This window comes from Simochromis diagramma, unplaced genomic scaffold (genome assembly GCF_900408965.1).
Source record: "Simochromis diagramma unplaced genomic scaffold, fSimDia1.1 OVJJ01000753.1, whole genome shotgun sequence".
NCBI classification, from domain to species: Eukaryota; Metazoa; Chordata; class Actinopteri; order Cichliformes; family Cichlidae; genus Simochromis; species Simochromis diagramma.
Window position 1 is genome coordinate 11,484,718 of NW_024387523.1, and position 15,969 is coordinate 11,500,686.

Consider the following 15,969-nt stretch of genomic DNA (forward strand, 5'->3'; position numbering starts at 1 on the left):
GAACTATTTAGTAGCATTACAGAACATTTTCCACGTGAATATAACAAGATTTTTGGTTTTTTGCGTTTGAGATTCTGACATTTTCACTTGGGTTACATTTTACATGCAAATTGAAAATACAAATTCGAAGTATTTTCAGCATGGTATCCTAACAAAAACTCGGAATTTTAAGCACTTGGATGACGCCTCAGGGATATATTTTTAAAAGAGTAGCCTACACTGGACCGACTTACCCTTTAACTGAACTATGAAAGCTAATCGTGACTGCAATGGCTAATGATGCTGTTGAATATACATGTACTGACATGTAAATTACGGCAGACTTGGAAAATCACCTACCTATCCAGTAATGACTAAAGGACTTTAGAACAGGGTTTTAAGGGCTACCTCGCTTCAAGTGAAAATCCTTTAATGCCACAGACACTAAAGAAAACACTTCTGACCGGAAACTGCGTTTCCAACCTGTTTAGGGCACACAGATGCTGGCTGCTGCCCAGTCGCCCCCACCTCCTGCTCCCCTCCTCAGCAGCGCTTCAGTCCCGCCCATCGCCACCTGGCTCTGCTGCGCACCGCCGACTGGAGGCAGAGTGTCGCTACTCCTCTTCCCCACGCCAACGGAGAAGCAGAACACAAGGAGCCCGAGTCCGAGGGTGTGTGGATGATTTTTTTCTCACATATAAAAACTGATTTTTTTCCCGGAATCGAAACTGACGCTTAAGGGATTTCGGAGGAAAGTAAGAAGACGGGTTTAAAAAAAGAAGAAGAAGAAGAACTCAGACAGGGTGCCCCTGCGCAGTACAGCATCCTCCCTCTGCATCTGTTTCTCATCTCTCCTCCTTTGCCTCTGCGCTTTTTACAAGATTCCCGATTCTCCCACACTGCATATCCCCAGTGACTGATCACTTATTGCAAGCCGAGAGGTGCCCTTTTTCTTTCTTTTGTCGGAGTTTGAACCACATTTCTGAGCTGCTGGGAGTATACCACCAGAGCCCCTGAAAGCTGGCTGGACTGTAGTTTTCGTCTTCCCGATACAGGCGGATCATCGAGGGGACCTTGCGCGGAGTCAAAAGGACTGGAAATTATTTAGCCCTCTCACATCGACGTGCCGCATGGTGGGAATTTCTGCCTCTTTTCAGTGTAAGTGTTCTCTCTATTAATAATAATGTTAATATTTCCCAATTCACGCCTTATTGGAGTGTTTTGTGACTTCGTATGCACACGTGTGCGCCCGAATTACGAAATATATCACAAAATACTCAACACACCTAACTGAGATTTTGTTTTATTTCTACTTTGATATATATTTATATATTAATGTAAATTAAGCAGACTGCACTGCAGTCCAAACCCCCCTAAAAATTATAATACAATAAATACATAATCGCCAGGGAGTGCATTTCTTTTCTGTTAGAGAAATATGTTTTTATTGTCCGAGATTATGTGCAGATCTGTTTCACATAGAAACGGTGCGTTTGTTTTGTGCATAATCGTGTTTCATTCTAATGGGAGAAAAAGACCGAGCAATCAGCGCTGATGTGTCTCACATTACATTTATCGCTCAAAAAATTAGAGAAAGTGAAAATACTCCGTCTATTGCCTGCTAATTATCTAGAAATGTAATTAATGAAGACAGTTGGCTTTCTAGTTTGTTTAACCAGCATGCTGCTGTCTTAATAAAAAACAGCTCCCAGTTCAAGAGCTTGTGCCCAAGATGCGCAGCTGTTCTGGGGCAACAGGCAACTTAAGTTTACGGACCAAGTCTCGTCATCACCTTCGTTTCAGGTGGAGCAATCTTCACATTAAGTGGTGATCTTCGAAAGACATTACACAACGTCTTGGGAGTTTAAAAAATAAGAAGTCACAATTTTTATTATTCTCACTGCAGAAACGGAGACAAATATTACAATTATTTCTTGCAAGTAGTCAATAATAATCCTACTACTGACTACTTTATGGGGGTTTTTTTTGGGTGGGGGGGGGGGGGTGTTTTGTTTTACTTTTGCGTGAGGATTTTGAACTCAGCCTGAGCCTCTCAGTTCTGTTCAGTGTAGAGCTGCTTCTTCTAATCTTTGCCTGGGAGTCCTAGAAAGCATTTCTAGAGACTTTGCATTTCAGACTTTGAATTTGAAGTACAAAAAAAAAAAGGGGAAAAAAGGAAACATCATCCGGAGCGCTGACACAACTCTCAAACGCATCTTCTCAAACCCATGTGAAGTTTCCTTCTCCACCCGCTGCGACTTTGTCATCATCACATAACCGAAAATCTCCAAAAACGGAAAACGGATTCCTTTTCCCCCCCCTTTCTTTTAATGGAGTGGCATAGGGTTGAAATTAAAGGCTTTGGGCTATATTTACTCCAGTGGGAATCTTTTCCCCCGACTGGGAAAAGAACAGACATGCGGGTTAGGGAGGGAGGCTGCTATGGCACAACATGCTGTCGATGCCCGACTGTTCTCACGGCTCAGATTAGAGAGAGAGGAAAATATCTTCTGGAAAACCATAGGGCTTTGGACATTTTTTAGGCATACCAAATGCTCCCCACACAGCATCGTACACATTTGTAGACGTCCAAGAGAGCGCTTGTTAAGTCCTGTCAAAGGCATGAAACAGAGCAGAGGTGGCTTTAGATGAGCTAAATAAGGGCGACCGGGTACAGAATGAGCAAGAGGCACTGATATATACTGATCAACAAGAAAACAAAGTATGGCAGCAGTTTAAAAATGCTCCTCTCGAAGAGATATTTTATTGGGATATCATGATGCAGGTGTATCCTGTGTCTGTGAGTCTTTTAAGTCATTGAAATGAAGATTCAGGATTATTTTTCATTCTGTCTTTCTTTCTTTTAAATCCTTGTTTAGTCTAATAATTTACTGCAGTGGCGATGCCAGGTGATGTGGTTGTTCTGGCTGTCATTTATTATGCCATCAGTTGTTTGTTTCCCATCCTTTTAACACTGGGACTTCCATTAAAGTAGTGACTTGACTGAAAAGACCATTACCTGGAGTGTGTGTGTTTACAGAGATAAAGGGGGGGGGGGGGGGGGGGGGGGGTAAATGAAAGGTAAACAAAGCTGCTGATGAGGGGAGAGTAAATGATAAGTGCTGTTTGCAGGTTATCTCTGCGTTTGTGTGTGCGCGCACGTGATTGGACATGTGTGAGTGCGTGCTGCATGTGTGTGCACTGTATAAACAGGCTTGTATTAACGATAGCTGCTAAGTCTCTGCGGTCCATGCTCCCCAGCATTGCACTTCCAGGGGCCATCTGCCCAGCCACCAGCCTGCCTCACACCTGTTCTCCCTCCTCCTCCTTCCTTCCTTCCTCCTCCTCCTTCTCCTCCTCCCAGCTCTTAGGCTATAGGGTCAAATGCATCAGACCGCTGCTCACACACATGGACGGCCTTGCAAAAAATGATGGCAGCCATTTTATTCTCGCCTTCACACGCAGCCAGAGAATCACACGTAGACGTACCTCTGGTTGGCAGATTGAACAAGTGATGCTGAGAAAGGCTGTGTGTGTCACATGCACACTTTCACAATGTGGCATAGATATCGTACACACACACACTCTTTGGTTTCACTGTTTCCCCTGTTTTTTCATGTTAAGCACTGGTAATAGCTTCCTAGCAATTTCTACTGCATATTTAAATCACAGCAACAAACAATGAATTACTGCTTTTAAAAAGAGAGAGAGAGAGATTTTTTTTTCCTGTCTCGCACAGAGTTACACTGAGACTCCAGTGCTGCGATGTAGTTACAAAGCACTTCTTTTAAGTGTGTCACACAGACGTTTGGATGCAGTCCAGGTTTGCTATACGGTGAATAAGTGATGATGACTCAACACAGTTCATATGCTGACTGTCTCTAGTTTAATACAATCCACTTCAAAAGCAGCGCAACCCGGATCACCTGTAATTTTTTCGGCATTCTCAATTGGCTCTATCAGAGCCAGATTCTAGTATACAGAACTTAACACAAGCTCCCTCGTTTGTATACAGCCTACAGTATATGCTCTAAATTATGTATGCTCTCAAAGATTTTTGGTTGTTTGTTTATTGTATAATTCAGTGCTTAGAATAAGTGGGCTTTCCTGGCGCTACTACTACTTGGGATTTTCACATAACTGCTGTGTCAATCTAGAAGGTCTGTTCTTATCTAACTCCACGAACAACATGAAAACTTTACAGTATTCTTCATTCTTTTCACTGGGTTTTGGTGCACATTTACCTCAGCTGCTGTTACTGCAGAAATGTGTATAAAGACTTGGATACAGATTGGAACTGAAGCAATGCAGTCAGGGGGCAACTATCAGCTGCCGAACCGGATACTAAAATCAGTGTTGCATGCACTCCTTTAAGATGTATAGATCTCTTCTGATTATTCAGAGCTGTCTGTTATCAAGTCCCAGAGTGAATTATAGTGTGCGTGCACGTGCATGGGCATGCACATACGCATGAACGCTTTTGGAGATCGATAACCCCATTGATGGTTATCAGTGAGAGGGCAGTTCTCCTCACTGCTTATTGAATTTCATCGCCCATGAAAGAGCAGCGGTGGTATAAAAAGGACTTGCAGGTAGGTGTGTTTGTGTGTGTGTCCGTTTGCATTGTATACGCGGCGCTTGTGTGTCCACACTCTCTTGTGCTTACAGAAGCAAGAGGTCTTTGTTTTATTGTAGCTGTGAGATGGCCTTTACAGGGTCTGATTTAATGTCAAAGTGAACGGTGAGCGCCACAAACTGATTTTATTGGCCTTGTTCGTGTTTTTACTCTGGATAACATAAGACTTATAGGTCAAGTGAAGAAGAGGCCGACAGGGAAGGGCCTCACAGTTCATAATTTTTCATGGAGGATTTTTACCTTTCTAGCATTTTTTTATTATTATTTTAACTTAATTTTCCACTTAGCCAGAACTGATAATAGATTGGTTCCAGAGCAAATCTAAAAGCAGCCGTGTCATGGGAGATGTAGTTTTTTCATATGTTTAGGGTAAACGGTTAGCTGTATCTATTGCACTCAGGTTTCTGGGGCTTAAAGTACACACTCAAAATAGACACGTCCAGGACAATATAAACCCACACACTGTCACACATGCAGAGCGCTTCCTCAGTCCTCTGTATACAGATGCGGATTGAGTTGCTAATTAACTCTACTTTCTCTAACTGTATCGCTCACAGACAGACCTCCACACAAACAAATGCACACATATAGAACCTCTCTCTTAGGCTTCTTGTCATGATGTCTGTCCCCTTGCTCTCGCTCTCTCTCCCTCGCTCTCTCTCTCTCTTTCTCTTCCACTGTTTATTTTCCTGCCTCCATCTGGAGTCGGCTGATATTGTAATCGCCCTAATGCACATTGCCTTCCCTTCTCTCTCTCTCTCTCTCTCTCTCTTAGTCACACACACACACTTACTCAACACACATACATACAATGTGCCATCCTGACAAGCCCCTTTTCTTATTTCAAAAGATAAGCAACTGGATGTGATTGTGTGTGTGCGTGTGAGTGTGTGTGTGTGTGTGCAGGTGTCTATACAGTATGTCCAATGAATACAAAAGGACATACCCACGACTGTGTTTCCCCCTACACTCTGCTAAAGGTAATGATATTGAATAGGCGCTTCTTAGTGATGTGGAGCAGCGATAAAGTGGCCAAGTGAAGATGTTACCCTTTATCTCTCACCTTCTCAATATTCACCTGTCGCCCAATTTACATTTAAAGATTAAACAGAGGACCTGGTGGGCTGGGGGTGGTTTATGTCTTCTGTAAAGATTCATCTGAAAAGGAACAGAGTGTACTGTATGTTAGAGTCTGAACTGCCATCTCTAAGCTTTTCTTTGTGATTCAGCAGAGGTTTGAGATGTTATACGGTGGGAATGTCTACAAGCACAAACAGACACACACACACACACACACACAAACGCTCGCACAAATCCCGAGGACACACAGAGAGGTTTGATTGATGGGAAGTATGAGCTGTGAAGCTGTGCGATTAGGAGCCTTTTTTCTCCCCAGTTCACGAGAGGACAATTGCTGAAGAATGGACCAGTTTGCTTTGCTACCAGTCCATAAAACCTGACCATAAAAGTCGTTTTTTTGTGTATGTGTGTGTGTGTGTGTGTGTGTGTATTAGAGAAAAGAGAGAGAGAGGCGGTGGAGTGGGCCCAGACAGACAGCGCTTAAAACAAACAAACAGGCAGGCAGAAAATCAGACAAATTGACAAAGAGAGACACAAAGAAAGAGGAAGTAGATAACAAAGAGAGTGAGAAACATCATCTCACCCCTGTCGCGCTTTAGCGGTTTTTATCACCTAGACTGAGGTTGCTTCCTCTGTAAAAACTTCACATTGTTAACGCTGACCTAAATGAACCCGTGAGAATAATTCTCGCTTTTTTCCTTTTCGTTTTTTGTTTTACGAAAAAGGACTTATGTAATTTACGATCACCACCTCGGCTTATCAGCTTGGATATTTGATTTACAGCTCGGTTCACTCTCATTAATTTTGATGTATGGATTTGGACAGTACATTTTATGAAAAGGGCAGCCGCTAGATTGGAGCCCTGGCTTGGTAAAAAGAAGTGTAATTAAGATCAGCAGACAGGGAGAGAGAGAGAAAGAGAGAAGTGTAGATCAATAGATGCAGACAGTGGACCCTCTGTTTTTTTCCCTCCGAGTATTGACGTGCTCAGTCAATTACATCTAGAGAGTAGAAGAGAGAAGAAGAGATGGGGATGTGGGAGGCTGTGTGTTCAAAAATGCATGTTAGCAGACAGGAGTGTGCGCGTTATATATTGCGGTGGTCTACTCTGGTATTTGTATACAAGCGGAGGTGCAAACAGCTAGCACCAATCTAAACTGTGTTTCTTTAATATTCATAATGAAATAGAATCGGCACCGGCAGAGCAATCACGTGCACGGCTGTTTTTTTGGACGTCCAGTCGCTGCCAGCCTTTTATGTCCCATGGGCAGACACAACTAAATCATTGTTTCCTCCCCTTGCTGGTTAAAATCACACCACTACAGCCAAATAATGAGGCCCTTTTCTTTTGTGCTTGAATTTGACTTGCATGATGGGTATTGTAGGAAGAGAGGGCTTCCAGCTGTTGTCAGTTAGTGTCACAGACAAACAGGGAGATGGGACAATGGGACGACGGCCGGTCGCTCCATCTGATTGTCTTGTTGTCAAACCAACAGCAGGTGCCTCAAATGATAAACGCAGAGTGTCAATTATTTCAAGGGAGGGCCATTTTAGAAATTGGTTCAAAGAGAAAGAGGGAGAGTGGCAGAAGGGACAGTGGGGGTAACATAAAAAAATGGAAGGAGCTGGTCCATTTTCTCCAAATGGGGCCAAGTAAAAAGCCCCATTTTGTTTAACTTCTAGTGCGTCCCGTCCATCCTGTCCATAAAATTTCAGTCCCTATACATGACCGCTCACTGCAGTCTAACCTTAAATGGCCCGAATCATTGCTTCATTGCTAGCTGCCGTGCTAAGTGTTTGTTTGAACAGAAACAGAACAAAACCACAGTCGGTTTTATCTTTAAAAAAAGAAAAGTATATTTAATGGCAGTTGTATCCACCCAAAAATTGAGAATTACACTTACAGGCTTCGACCTCACTGCTGTTTCTCTCAAAAAGGATAAAATGCCTCTGAAAATGGAGAAAGCTCTCGCAGTTCAGTCAGACTGGGAGATTAGTTGTGAGGCTGTAGCTGTGTATCGATGAACAGATAGAGATCTGTAGAGCTCCTTCTCCTCACAAGTGTCCATGTGAATGTGTGTGTGTGTTTTTATATCTGCCTACAGTATAAAAACATATATCTTTTTGTCTGGCTTGCTCGCTGTCTGTAGTGTCATCTGATATACATCCATGACCCCAGCTGCTCTTATGGATTTGCGATTGACAGCCCTTTAATCAAGGCATCTGTTCCTCCCCTCTGTCGTACTCTAACCATATGGACGTGCCATCCTCAGCTGCGCATTTCATACTAGCAATAGACGATGGGTCTCCATGGTAACCGAACTCCGCTTTTAGAAATGGGATATGAATGATATGTTTTTGGGCCTCACATGTGCAGGGATGTACACACATGCGTCTATATTGCAATGTACCTTGACATTTATAGTGTTTCATATCGAGTTAGTCTGCATGATTGTGGACCCCATCCCGCGGCACTCTCTGAAGTTTTATGGCTCCAACAGTGTGCAGACGTGTTTGCCTTCTCTACATGATAGAGCCATTTGTGGAAGAATCCAAGCTTCTTCTTTTTTTTTCCAAGACTTAAACAGCTCCAGATTGCGGCAAAACTTTTTAGCCCTGGTAACACTGAGAGCAGCACAGCACAGGAGGGAGAAAGGCTCTCACGGAGCAATGAAAATCCAAGATAGAGAGAGAGCATAAATCCATCTCCTTTTGTAAGGTACCTTTTTTTTTTTTTTTTTTTTTTTTGCAGATGTTTCAAGATGTTTGGCTCAAGTGTTGGTAATTTTTTGCCCATCTGTCTTCTCTCCTCCCCCTATGTCTCTTTATCAACATCTGGTTTTCGGTGAGGCAGGGAAACAAGTATCCTTTATAAGCCAAGGGTTCCCAGTTCCCCCTCTGCTTGTGCTATTAACTTAACCTCAACTACTGCTCTCTCTCTCTCTGTGCACACATATTCACATATGCTAACCATTAGAAAGTCATACCATTCAGAAAATGTAATAACTTTCAGTTAGAGGCGGAGATAAAGTATTTTAGCTTTTTTTTTTTTTTTTTTTGTTCGCTCTTCACTTTTTCCATAGCTGCAAAGAATTCGAGGCTCTGGGTTTTTTTATGCCTCCCCTGAGGGAGGACAAATTACTGCCTAGATGTTAGTTTGAGGATGCTTTAGTGAGTGGAAAGCCCCTTCCCCTTAAGCATTTGGGTTGCACCCCTGGGTCTCCATCTGCACCTCTTCTACGCATTTATGAGTGACGAGCATAAAGCTGCTACTCAGGGTGATAGCATCAGAGATGCACTGCATCGTTTCACTTTGTAGGAATTTTATTTGAGCATGGATGCACACAAACATTTTGCCAGACACTTTAGCAGTGCAACAAAAGTACGATCTTAATTTCCTGTTTCCTCTTTGGCAGCATTAAATTGTCCACATAATAATTCACAGCTGTGCAGGGATCATGTACTGGAGTGCAGCTGCAACTTTATGTTTGCTAATGTAGCTATCTCACACATAGGACTGAACTACACATATGTAAAAAAAAAAATTAAAAATACACAGGTGTGCGCTTGCTAAATTGGGCTCTCATAAACTCAGACAGTGAGTGGCTGAATATGCAAACAAAGACAAAGCTCAGCACCATATGGCAGGGTTGTCAATCTAAAGTGAAGGCATGCAGAGCTCTCTTTGTGTTTGTTAGGTGGTCTACAAGTTTCTTGGTGTGCGTTTGATGTGATGAGTGATATTTTTAGCGTTATGTGGCATGCCATATTAACAGGCAGCCAGACACGCACACACACACAAACACATTCTTTCGCTGCCATTCCTCGTCAGAATGAACACAACATACACGCACCATCCTTTCCCACCACATACCCTTGTCCTATTTCTCGTCATTTAGTCACTTAACAAAAGCATGCTGAGCTCATTGTTACTGCCAATTATGTTCTATTAAATCAGTGTTGTTCTTGTAACACAACACCGTCTCATAAAATTTCATGAAGTGAACATTTATACTAAAATACGGCATCAAATGCATTTTAAGACCACAGCATGCAACATTTTTACCACTTCGTCAAAATGAAAGGCGTCTCAAACTGTTAAGAAAGTAGAGCTTTGGTTATTGCCAGCCATATGTAACAAAAGAGTGTAGACAATGAAGACAAGCAACCAAGTAGGGGAGTTAAAAACTACGCGCAGCAGAACCGGAGACAATCTGCATCTGTTTCTATATTTAGATAAAACACGACTCTTTGTATTTGCCACTTTGCCCCAGGCTACATGATGCAGCGACACAAAAGCATGTACACACACATGACAGATGCCCCGAACTGCTAAAGACGCTAATGCATTAGTCGTGCACCGCCCCGGGCTTTTGCCTGGCAGGGCAATGACAAGCCCAAGTCACCAGCTGATCAAGGGTAAGGGACACATGCAGCACGCATGTACGTTCATCCTGATCCCATCATAAAAAAAGGATTACATTTCTACCTAAATGTAGCCAACATGTTTTAATAATTCAGTGCAACTCCTTAACACTTATTTCGTTGCTTTCTGTCTTTGACGATCTGTTCTGTATTTGATACTTGATATGGTGTTAATTTAAGTGGTTTTGATTCGAATGAACGAAGATGTTCACAGTCTGTCTGATCCAACCAACGTGTAACAAAACATAATAATAGTGTGTTGAAATGATTTTTGATCCTGGTTTTGGTTGCTTTTGTGTCTTGCAGGCATCTGTTTGCTTGGCGCACTGAGTGTGTGTGTGTTTGTGTGTGTGTGTTTGCCTGTATGTGTGTGTTATTTGGGTCGGGTAGTATTTTCATGGGGAATTGATTGCAAAGGATTAGAGTGTGATTACAAAAAGGGTGGGGAGCAGAAGCAGATACTGGGGTGCGAGAAAGGTGAACGGTGACAAGTGCAGCAAGGTGAAATGGGGAGAGGCGGTAGGAGAAAAATTAGATATCCATCATGTGAGGATGTAAGGTGCAGACAGTGGAAGTGTCTTTTCAAGAATAAAAATATCTACTATTTTGCTCTCTTTTGTCTAAAATAGAGACAGATATATTCAAGAAATAATTATTTGAGATGAAATATTCAAAACACAGGGGCTTGGCTAATTATTGTAGACTAAATGCATTTGTTTAGGGCACGTTTCATCGGATTTGAGGCGTCAGGGATAGAATAGCTGTGTTTTAGATTTTTAAAGAACACATTATTAGATGGGGAGAGTGAGGTTTTTGTGTTTGCAGACCTGATGTCACCCTGTTTGCCTGTGCCAGCTCGAGAACAAGAGTCTGAAAACAGAAAGTGGGAAACAGAGAAGAGCTAGTAGGACATAGCTGTGAGTTACTTTAAACTGCTAAAGGGCCAAAGCCAGAAGCCACAGAGTCAAGCAACCGTGAGAGACGGAGGCAGTGACAGACAAAGGACAGAGAGAAATGACTCATATACAATGTTAAATATCATTTATGAGTTTCAAATTGCTTAGCTCGGATACAAGCTTCTGTTTTTAGACCTTGAGCTGCTGTCTCGTTTTTTTCTTCTTCCTCTTTTAGACAGCCAGTAATGCTAAACTGCATTTGGGGAAAAATAACACATGAAATCATTCAAGCTATATTTAACCAGCCCCTGTCAAGGAGTTCACACAGCAAGCATTTACCACAACTGCATGTGAGCACCAGTATATACTACACACATATATATATCTGCCCTACTGTAATTGAGAATTATAGTACAAGGGGGGATTGTGAGGTTAGGCGAAAATACTGCATGGTATGTGGATGTGGATGGAAGCTTGTAAAATGTGACATTCCCTGCAGCTAAGAGTACTTAGCTGAGACTGCTTTATTTCACGATAAAGAATAGTTGGTTGTGTGTGCGTGTTTTTTTATATATAACAAGAACAAAGACAAAACTGCTCTTGTGTGTGTGTGTGTCTGCGTGTGTGTGTGTGCGTGTACGCTTCGTGAGGAAAGCAATTTTGAATTTATTGCTTCGTCTCATTTTAAATGTGTGCTTTCATTCCCACGCGGCAAATTAAATCAGAATCTGGAATATGAATATGACAGTGTAAGAAAATTCATGAATCCACCAATACCATAAAATAGCCCCTGTACTAAAGGAAAATTGATATGGTATTAATTTCCCCATGAAAGGATACACTGGTGTATACGTGACACGCAGACCTGAAACAGAAGCGATCTATTTCCTTTCACCACATATCACACGGGTAATGCATGCGCGGCACAGACGGATTTAGAAGCAGAAATATGTTTAGGTTATACATTCGTGTAACGCCGTGTGACGCCGACATCCCTCTACCCCCTAAAAACCATCAATTCAGATGACGCTGAGAGGTTTAGATTTAGGACAGTCTGTCTTTGTCTCTATCTCTCTCTAGTGTCTGAGAACAGAAGTTATGGCACACTTGTGCTAGAGGAAGCAGCAAGGACACCGTGTTTTATTTTGCCAGCCAAGCCCAGTGACTCTAGTTCACAAGTTGCAAAGGAAAAAAAAAAAAAAAGATTTCATACTACTTTTCAATTTTCTTTTTTCAATTCAGCTTTAGCAAAATTGCTTTTGGTGTCTGTAATCATTATTGGCAATAAAGCAGCCCCTCCTAAGCACGACTTCCAAAGCCAAAGTCGGCTTTCTGTGCAAAAATATATTCAGCATATTTTTTTTAAGTTCAGCAGCAGCTGTATCTATCCTGCATTCCTGGCCTGTTTCTTTTTTCTCTGTTTCCTTTTTGGTTCCTGCCATTGTCTCTTTATTCTTCAGTCTTCTTTCTTCTGTCACTCCGGCGATGACAGCCACCTATGAAATGCTAAAAAAACACTTTAGTACAATCTTTCTTTTTCTTTTCACCGCACGTGTATGTATGTGTGTGCGCGTGTCCTTTGACAGTTGAGAGAGCATATCTGCTCCACTTGTTGTCATGGAAACAGTGGGCGCCATGTGCATGTGTCTGTGTTTTATTGAAGAGCACCCCCACCCCACCACCTCTAGCCCCCCTCCCAAAACAGAACTGGGAGCAGGTTCACATCACGACCTGCTTCTCACTCTTATGTAATTTACTTCTTCCAGTTTGTCCCCAGGGTTGATTCCCATCATTAGGTTCAGAGACCAATGCTCCTCTGGACTGACTCACTGTTTGGGGCTCCAGGCAGTTTAAGAAAGCCAGATAGGACACTTCACTTGCCAGAGTGGGTGCCAGGTCCAAAAGCCACTGATCCCATCGCCATTCTCCAATCCTGCTCCCCTCTTATATCAACCACTCCCCCATGCACCTTGCATCCCACTGTTGCTGTCCCAGCATTAATTACCTGTAAACAAGCTTTAACTTCCTTAGAGAGAAGAGTAGCAGTGTGTGTGTGTGTGTGTGTGTGTGTGTGTGTGCGCGCGTTTGTGTTATTTTTGTATGGGAGCAAGGCATTTATCTGAACAGCTCTACTTTCTTTCACACAGACACAAACATTGTCCCCTTTACACACATCCTGACCCCAACCAACCATCCCCACCCTTTCCCTTGCTGCTTGGGTTTGCATCCTTAAGGCTTACACACACACACACACACACACACACACACACACACACACACACACACACACACACAAAACCACCTCCTCTTCTCCCTCCCAGGTTTCTTCTGGTTCCTGACCAGCAGGGCTATCTCTGGATGGCCGGAGGTTCCTCTCATTCTGCTGGCCCATTGTGTGGCGAGCTGGGCTGGGCCCTGGGCCCCAGAGGCCGGGAGGGGAGCCAGGAATGGCCTGGTTCCTGTTTCTGTACTAGTTAAAGGAACTGTGGCACCATTTCCATTAGTCCCACATAACGGCTATGAAGCTGATTTTAGGGCTATTTTTGTAGAAACAGTCACATCCATGCAAGTTGTTTTCCTCGTTTTGGGGGAACTGTGGCTTTGATAAGGGGAATTGGGTAGCTTAATTGGATGCCTTGGGTGTTAAAATGACTTAATAACACAATTTGTTCCACAGCTGTTGCAGGACAAATCTGTGTTTTACATGTGCAAAATGCAGCCCCCAAAATGGATGGTTTTCCTCTTGAGCAGGATTTAGTGGGAGAGACACAAATAGGCAGCGATGATATATAAATCTCGCGCTGGCAGATATTTTTGTTGTTTTTAAAAAGACACCACCTTTGAAATATTTCTTTATGATTTATTTTGTTTGTTTTGCATAATTAAATCAGCAAACCTCTAAACCGATGCCTTAAAAATTTTGAATTCCTTGCAACAATAACAGACACAGAGAGTTGTATTTTAAAGGATAATTTGTTACCTTTGGCCCGACGCTGATTTAATCAGCAATGTCTGACCTCACCAGAGGCAGTGATCCTCAAAGAAGCCTCAAAAAGTCCTTCTCCTTTCCCCACCTGTGTATGTGGCTTAGTTGACTGCACACTGTCACTACACACACTATTAATCACACACACACACAGAGGCGTGCACACACAAACATGACCATCATGCCTGGTGGCAGCTCTCACTATGAGCAGTCCTCTCTGTGCTTGGCTCACTGTGGTGTGTTGCATGGAGTGCTACACTAGCTAGTGCACTCGGTTAATTATGACTGCCAAGCCGGGCTGTCACAATGATTCACTATGGAAAGACGTAAAGGGGGAGGAAGAGGGGGAGGAGAGGGTTGGCAGGTGTACAGATGTATCGTTAGCGCCACCTAGTGATGCAGGGCGAATGAAAAGCAGCTCTTGCTGAAGAAAGACTCGAAGGAGGCTCGGTTTTGACAAACTGTTTGTCATTCTGTCTGTATTGCTATGCATTTTTCTTTCCCCTTGTTTTCTCGCTATCATCTATTCTTTTCAAGCGTCCCCTTTTTCACTTTCCTCTCCTCTTCTCTTCCCTTCCCGTCTTCTGTATTGCTCCTCAATCTTTCAGCACCCTGGCACTCCCTTTTCTTGCCTGCTTGTTTCTTATTTTTTCTCCCTGTCACCACTCCTCTTGCCGATGTCAGTTGTGGTGTCTTGTGTTCTGTTGCGACAAATCAAGTGCTCCATTCATCTCCTGTCATCCGTGCTACAGAGAACTGTAAATGTGCGCTCTCTCCCCTCCTCTGTCTCCTCTCCACTTTATCATCGCCGAGCAGATCAGATTGGAACTGGGCCAAGTCACTCAGTGGAGGATAAATAGAAGGTGGCTGGGTGTGAGGATATATAGGACTGGTGGAGGTTACCCTAGCTGGAATTAAATGCCATTGTGTTTATATGGTTTGTTTGCTATAGGTCCTTGAGACACAGTGGTAAATGCATTAAGACTGCGGATTCCTGAGCCTATGTTTGCCTCTAGAAATCAAGCATCGGTGCAAAGCAACATCAGATCAGGTGTCAGTAATCTGGAGCTATTTTGTGCCTTCAGGTGAGAAAACAAAATTGGTTTGTGCACAACCATTAACAACTCTTTCGACAGTTAAGCAAGTGGTTTGGAAACGAGCAGTCGAGATTGGAAGAATTCAGCAACCCATCCACCCACCCACCCACACACACACACACACACACAGGGCCGCACACATGCATGCACCCACTGAAAAAAAGTCATTTGTTCTACCTCATTAGCATGTATTGTGGTGAGCGGGCGTAACACACTGAAAGGTGAAATGGGTCCGCCATGAATAGCACACCAGTCGGCAGAGGAGAGGGGAGGAAAAGGAGGGTGGAGGAGAATGGTGGGTGTGGAGGGCAGGGTGGGTTGGGGGGGGGGGGGGGGGAGTGTCCAGATGGCTGGGGACCTGCCGCACACACAGGGAGCCTCTTGCTCGCTTTTTTTTTTCCGCCCCTCTGCTGATTGCACCTTTTCGACTACACTCACTTTCACTCGCTCTCTTTTTGCAGTTCGCTTGCCTTTTTCTCACTTCCATCAACACACAGGCACACAAAGGCCAAGCCCATATGTAACCTCCCTTCCTCCAGAGTTGCTGCTCAGATGCAGCCGTCGTGCTCGCGCGTGCACGCGGACGCACACATCAAATATTCTCAGAGGTAATGTGTGTCCAGGAGGCAGAGAGCAGTTGAGTGCAGCCCAGTGGAGCGCCTGTTGTGGCCAACTGCACCTCTATACAAGCTGGTCGCCTTCTTTCCTTTTCTCCGCCTTCGTGTCTCTTTTAACCACCTCCTCCTGCATCCTCTACATCAATTTTTCTGGCTTCCACCTCGTCATTCGACCTTTGTTTTTCTTCAGGCGTCTCTTTATTCCTTCTTTTCTCTTCTCCTCTCAAATGGGGTGACGCGTGTATGCCGATAT

At 43.4% G+C, this 15,969-nt stretch overlaps 1 protein-coding gene across 4 annotated transcripts in view; it reads left to right on the top strand.

Annotated features, from left to right (window-relative positions):
* Positions 1 to 535: 535 nt before the first annotated feature.
* runx1t1 (RUNX1 partner transcriptional co-repressor 1) overlaps positions 536 to 15,969 on the top strand; it is a 56,992-nt gene continuing 41,558 nt past the window's right edge. For 2 of the 4 annotated variants that reach the window (XM_040020607.1, XM_040020608.1), the window contains exon 1: positions 536 to 1,137. In XM_040020607.1, the coding sequence (XP_039876541.1) occupies positions 1,110 to 1,137 (28 nt within the window). In that variant the 5' untranslated portion in view covers positions 536 to 1,109. The remainder of the gene's footprint in view (positions 1,138 to 15,969) is intronic. The other 2 variants (XM_040020609.1, XM_040020610.1) reach the window with 1 other exon arrangement.